Below are 6,743 nucleotides of genomic sequence, written 5' to 3'. Positions count from 1 at the left end.
ATTTACAATTAACTCACATAAACTTATATCACGCATCTCCATTCACTCTCCACCGCCAGGCGGGCGATCACTCTTCGACTGTCTGCGTTCCTCGCTATTCAAACACTGTCGAAGCTTGGTGACCAGACCGTCGTATGTTGTGCAGAACGTTCCACATTCTCTTTGTAGGTTCACCGTTTTTTCCTCGCCGAGAATTTTGATGTGACACATCTCGTTAATGCTAAATAAATGTTTGTAGGCGTCCGACGATGGCTGAAGAGCAGTAAGCCGAAACGTTACGTGTGGTAATGGGAAAATTTGGAGTTTTCATTTTCACCGAGAAAAGTCAACAAATCCATGAAATAAATATGTTGCGGTGACCATAAAATCTTATATTCATCAGTTGATCAAGTACGAAGAAGTATGTTAATCGCCAAAGAAATTGCCATTAAATATGGCTACGATGGCAGAAAGTTGATGCAACAGTACCAAAAGGCATCAATTAAAATTGCGAAAGCTAGCAATCGCATGAAGTTTTTGCTGAATTGTAGAAAGTGCAAAGTCATCCCTACGTGTCTGAACTACAGGGTTGGAATCAACCTGAATAATGATCGATCCCGTCGTGAGTTTGAAAAGGTATTATTCAAGCACAGAATTCGCATTATCAGCATAATGGTGGCCGACACCAAACGAACGCTAGCTGAGTTGAAGAGAACCAAAATGTTCTATTCCAACCGAATGGAACTAATCTATCAACAAGCCGACGTCCAGCGGGTGATGAAAATGGTGGAGAACAAGACTGTGGTGGTACACAACTCCTGTAAAACGAGAGAGACACGTAAGATCGAGACACTGAAAAACAGGAGAATTGCGACTCTCACTCGCGGTGGACAGTGGATAGAAAACACCACCAATACACAAATCCCGGATTTTCTGGAGAGAACGTTGAAACTGGGTCCGAATTTCAATGTTCAGAATAACAACCACATCCCCTACGTTGAAATGATTTCGGAATTGGAAAAAACGGTGAAACGTAAAGAAAACGCAGATGAAATCAGAACAGAGGTTTCCACTGCCATGATAAATTACATGAATTTCAAAAAACAATCTAGACACTGCGAAAATGAATGGATAAGCAAGGACATATGCAGAAGTAAGAAATTCTTGACAGAAAACCCCAATCTGGTTATCACCAAAGCGGACAAGGGAAACAAAACCGTCATCATTGCATCTGAGGAGTACGAACAGAAAATGGAGGACCTTCTGAGTGATGAAAGCACGTACAAACAACTGAAATCGGACCCCACATCGAAAGTTCTGAAGAAAATCGGTGTATTGGTGGATGGGTGGCGCGATAACAAGTACATCGACGCGCGCACACACCGGAAGATAAAAATATCCAGTTGTAATCCACCAAGAGTCTATGGTTTGCCAAAAATACACAAACAGGACAGACCTCTCCGCCCGGTGGTTTCGACGATTGGATCAGCAACGTACAATGTGGCCCAATTCCTATCTGGAGTGATTGGAAATATAGTAGGAAAAACTGAGTGCCACATTAAAAATAGTTTTGAGGTCGCTGATCAAATAACAGGAACACAGATCACCGAAGATGTAGTTCTTTTCTCTCTGGATGTGACGTCGTTGTACACGAACGTGCCTGTTGATGGACTGCTTGAACGAGAGATGGGAAGAGGTGGAGAAACACACAAGCATCGATCAACACAGTTTCATGGAGGCGGTTAAGCTTGTGTTGGAATCGACGTTTTTCGTACATCGGGGTGTAATATATGCACAAACTTTCGGCGTCCCTATGGGCTCTCCACTCTCACCAGTCATTGCGAATGTGGTGATGGAGCGATTGGAACAGAAGTGCATAGCATCATTAGAGAGAAAACAAATACCTCTAATGATGTACCGTCGGTACGTAGACGATTGCTTCTGTGTGGGCAAAAGGGAGCACATTCAAGAAATCTTAGACTCGTTCAATAATTTCCACAGTAAACTCCAGTTCACCATTGAAGAGGAGGACAACGGGAAATTGAGATTTCTTGACATGATGCTAACCAGAAACCATGATCGTATCGAAAGAGTTTGGCTACCCAAACAAGCGGATGGTAGATATCTGGATTTCAATTCAGAGAGTCCCTATTCGCATAAATGCAACACGGCAATTGCACTCGTAGATCGAGCAGTTAAGGGACCACTTCAATGGAAAATAATGTGTTGAAAGTGAAAATATTCCAGGAACACTGTTGGTTACTTTGATTGCGTTGACAAGACAAGTCAAACAAAAATCTAGCGTTTCATTTGAAAAAGTCGTTTTTCACTAACGTTCTCAACATGCTCAACAACAAAATCGTGTGCAAAAATAAGATTATATCCTATAATTTGAGTACTGCGTAACTGGAACTGGTAAAAACATCTTGTGGCTCATTTATTATGATAGTGCCATTAGTTTTATATTAGATTTTTCGGATTTATACAAGGCAAGGTAACGATACACGGAATAGATGGTATGACAGGTACACGCAAAGAAACAGCAGAACTCTGCCCTTTTGGATGAGACAATCTTTATTTTATTACTGATCGTTAAATTGGAATCAGTATATATTGACTCGATTGGTACGCACCCCATGTTATTCGAAGATTTGTGCCCAGCCTTGTCCCCTTATAAGATTCCTAATAAGAAGGGAAAGGAGACAAAAGGAAGGGGAATGGAAAATGACAACACAATACAATCAACACAAAACAGTAAACAGCATGAATTCTTCATTCCCGGAGGAATAATTAACCCTACTGACAAAGCCTATAGCTCTTTGCCACACTGGGTTAGGAACTATAGCATATCCTTACTAGCTTCCTGTACAAAAGTTTGTGTATGTATATAGAACCAAAAATCCGATTACGTAATTGCGTTATTGTAGAGCAATTACATATCAAAAGATTTGAAGTTCCGTAATCGAATTCACTGTCACACAAATAATACTCAGCACGCTGAGTAGGAAACTTGTGATATTTGAGTTTACAATGTCCAGTCAGTGCTTTGACTAGAATATTACAACCGACAGCAAAGTTTTTTTTGAAGAAGAGGAAATATCTAAAAAATAAAAGGTCTGGTGAATTTAGTGCGTCGATAAGGATTTTTTGTAGAATTTGCCATCGAGTGTACAGTAAAAAATATTCTGATGAAACACTCTTTGCTGTAGAGAGGAGGTAAGTTTTATACAGCCTCTGTTGTATTCAAATTATCATTTGGCTACCTAATTTTTATAAACGTTTTTTCACCGTCATATATCTAGTAATTTAAAAAAAATGTAACCATTTATTGTTATAAAAGATATTTGTAAAACTATTCAACTAGCAATCTAGTTGAAAAATGGCTTATGATCAGATGTGATTTCGTTTCTTTTGTAACGCAATGCTTATCTCTACGTTCTACTCATTTGATACCTTATAAACTGATATCATTTTATTGTCAAACATGTTATCGCAATATTTTCAACTTCTTCTAGCGAGGGTAGATTCATAAACTGTTTTTCATCAACAATCCTTTTTCTGTGTTTTCATTCTCTATTTGATTGCCCATTCTATGACAACCGCTGGCAGTTGTCTTTGTTTAATTTGATAACAGATTTCTCATCCTGATCCTATCTGATCCCACAGAACTTTTCTTTTTTGTGCTGAAAATAGTCCCGTAAAATTTTTGCAAATCTTTCCAGCAAAAGCTTACCTCGTACTTCGAAATTTTTTTCTCGAAGTACCCCTTCTTACATCGATAAAATTTTATACCGGCTTTCACTTGAATGTGTAAGTTGTCTGTGTAGCCGCTGCAAGCATTCGACTCACAGTCTGGATTTTCTCGTTTGTCGCTATTGGTCATTCAACGTTGATCCAGCCGTTCCACAGATGCCCTTTTGTATTTTTAACACTTTGTGACTGTAGTAGACCGCCTCGTGAACCTGATACCTTGCTGTGTTTAGTTTATCTCTTATTAGTAGCTCAATTATTCGTTCGTTGAGCTTTTCAACATATTCTTTAGCAGCATCCTGATTCAACAGTCACTGTTTGACCAAGCATGTAAATAGTTCTCTCCCAGCACATCATGGTTAGAATCGACGATTTTTGGAAGATACTAACATCGACGACATCAACGAAATAACCATTTGTCAAAACCTGGTTGTTTTGAAAACACGTTTCACCATTTGGATGTCTACAAATGCGTTTCCGAATATTTTGTTGTACTAAGTATTACACATAGCCATTTTTCTGCCTGCTGCAATATTGACGTTTACGCTGTCGTCGGTGGTTCTGGGGAGACTCTCATCACCAATAACTAGGCGAAAAAATTCTTCCCTACCGACCTTTGCATTTTCCACCCCGCTGATTAGCTTCACACCATGTTTTATGTACTCTTCGTACATCATGTCTACACGTTTGTTGAACTCCCTTTCATATCATCGGGTTTGTCGTTCGTTGGCGTATATACGTTGGTAGTTGAATAACTTGCTTTTTCTCTTCAATAAGTAACATAACTCTTCATCACACTTCTACCGAAGACTGTAATATATTTTTCACATACCATCGCCGGATGCGATCATTATTACCTTACGACGGTTGCAATCAGTTATTAGACTGAATGTAAAAAAATATTCTATTACAAATTTAGGCACTCCAAAAAACGATTGGCTACATTGCAAATGTTCTTTAGAGACAAATGATGTCTGCCTCATGCATAAGTTTCGATTATATACTACTTTTGGTATATTTATTCACCATTGAATATAGAGTTTTACTAGAACCAGAAATACCGGCAAATGCATTTGTTCATGTTTTGCCGCATCGGTTCCATAAATTTGATATAATCCCTTTTCAATTAGCTCACTAGATAAACCGTTTGACAGCGATGAAAGTGTGTCAACAAATAAGTGAAACTATGGGTAGATGGCCATGGGATATAATTTTTATGAAACGTGTTTTCACACTGTAACAAACGAACAACCATGAATGGTCAAATATGTCAGCATGTTTCATTCATTAGTTGAACGTAAATCGAAAAAATACGCTTCAAAATTGTTTTTTCATGACAAAATGTACTGTCGATGCATTGGTCCATGTATAAAGTTAATAATGTTTCGAAATTTATGTCTCAAAGGATTCAATATTGAATTCTGACCACATTACAACAAAATGCACACAGTGCGCGCTAGCTTTGACAAATTCCATAGTGTTGCCGATATGAATGTAAACAAAAGGTTACTTTCATAGAACTTTCGGACAGGAAATTCCGATTCAAGGGCCTTTTTGATGGATTCTGCTGACTTGAAGAGCTTTCATTGGGTGTCACAAAGGGATCAAGGTGAGTTGAGTACTATTTATTTGGTAGAGGCTTAGATAAACTGCCCAGAAAATTGCGGCGTCAGGTAATAATATGGCATTGCAATCTATACTAGGCCTTTAGTTTTCTGGACAGGATATCTTTGCTAATAATGAATTAATAATTTTGTATTCATTTTAAAATATTTTCTATGCTCTATTTTAGGTATTGAAGTGATTTGAATGCCGTCAGCGCCGTATATACGGTGAAAAAAATCGTTATATGCAGTAAGTAAATATTCACAGTTTATTTTGAAGTGGTCCGTTAAGCTCTCCGACTGTAAAAACCGACCAGCGGCAATCGAAACAGCCAAAAAGATATTGCGAATAAACCATTACCCCTACTGGTTTGTTCGCAAAATTCTGAAAGATCGGGTCCATAAACACTATAATGGCCTACAGCAGAATAAAGATGCGACTGCTGAAATGGCATATGTAGCTGTGCCATACGTCCCGGGACTCAGTGAAAAACTAGAGAAAATTCTGAGAAAACACGACACAAAACTTGCTTTCAAGCCAAAAGATAAAATAAAAAACAGAATTTTCTCCAAACTGAAAGACCCGATCCCACCAGGGAAACAGAAGAACGTGGTGTATTCGATTCCGTGTGGAACAGGCGATGGCAAAACGTATGTAGGACAAACGGGGAGAAGGCTGGAAACGAGAGTAGCGGAGCACAAGAACGACGCGAAGAAAAAAGATGCGAGAACTGGTTTAGCCCAACACACATTGCAAGAAGGACACATCTTCGATTTCGACAACACCCGGATACTGGAACGAATCGAAAACCAGGAGAGCAGACTAACTGCAGAGATGTTTCACATCAAAATTCTCAGCGAGGAAAAAACGGTGAACCTACAAAGAGAATGTGGAACGTTCTGCACAACATACGACGGTCTGGTCACCAAGCTTCGACAGTGTTTGAGATGCGTGATATAAGTTTATGTGAGTTAATTGTAAATTGTGTTTAATTTGTGAATGCTAGCTTTGTATTTTTTTGTGAACAATTTGATGTTAACGTTAATGCTAAATAAATGTTTGTAGGCGTCCGACGATGGCTGAAGAGCAGTAAGCCGAAACGTTACGTGTGGTAATGGGAAAATTTGGAGTTTTCATTTTCACCGAGAAAAGTCAACAAATCCATGAAATAATTCATACGAAGTTGTTTGCCTAACTGGAAAGAATGTGTATCTCAATAATGACAATCACTAATGAATAGTGATATGTCATAGTAGATAGTACACTTAGATTAAAGAAGGGGGCATACCAGAATAGATCTAAATACTGGTCGCAGTGGTTCGTCTCCAACAAAAAAAAAGTTTACTTTGCTATATTGATATGAAATAATAAAAAAATTTATATATAAAATAAAATATATTCTGGGATCG

The 6,743-nt window shown here is 38.5% G+C and overlaps 2 protein-coding genes across 2 annotated transcripts; both read left to right on the top strand.

Moving 5' to 3' along the window:
* The first annotated feature begins 402 nt into the window (after positions 1 to 402).
* LOC131681227 (uncharacterized) lies at positions 403 to 1,725 on the top strand. The gene has a single exon (XM_058961931.1). The coding sequence runs from the start codon at positions 403 to 405 to the stop codon at positions 1,723 to 1,725; it is 1,323 nt and encodes a 440-aa protein (XP_058817914.1).
* A 4,056-nt stretch (positions 1,726 to 5,781) lies between these two features.
* On the top strand, positions 5,782 to 6,294 carry LOC131681226 (uncharacterized). Its single transcript, XM_058961930.1, has one exon. It carries the CDS (start codon positions 5,782 to 5,784, stop codon positions 6,292 to 6,294), a length of 513 nt encoding a protein of 170 aa, XP_058817913.1.
* Positions 6,295 to 6,743: the final 449 nt, after the last annotated feature.

Source organism: Topomyia yanbarensis, chromosome 2 (assembly GCF_030247195.1).
Source record: "Topomyia yanbarensis strain Yona2022 chromosome 2, ASM3024719v1, whole genome shotgun sequence".
In the NCBI taxonomy this organism is placed as follows: Eukaryota; Metazoa; Arthropoda; class Insecta; order Diptera; family Culicidae; genus Topomyia; species Topomyia yanbarensis.
The sequence above is the reverse complement of the archived record's forward strand: the minus strand, read 5'-3'. Positions and strand labels throughout refer to the sequence as shown.

What these genes read in the sequence shown, in the direction of transcription:
- LOC131681227 (XM_058961931.1), top strand. Translation starts at nt 403, where the DNA reads ATGTTAATCGCCAAAGAAATTGCCATTAAATATGGCTACGATGGCAGA.
- LOC131681226 (XM_058961930.1), top strand. Translation starts at nt 5,782, where the DNA reads ATGGCATATGTAGCTGTGCCATACGTCCCGGGACTCAGTGAAAAACTA.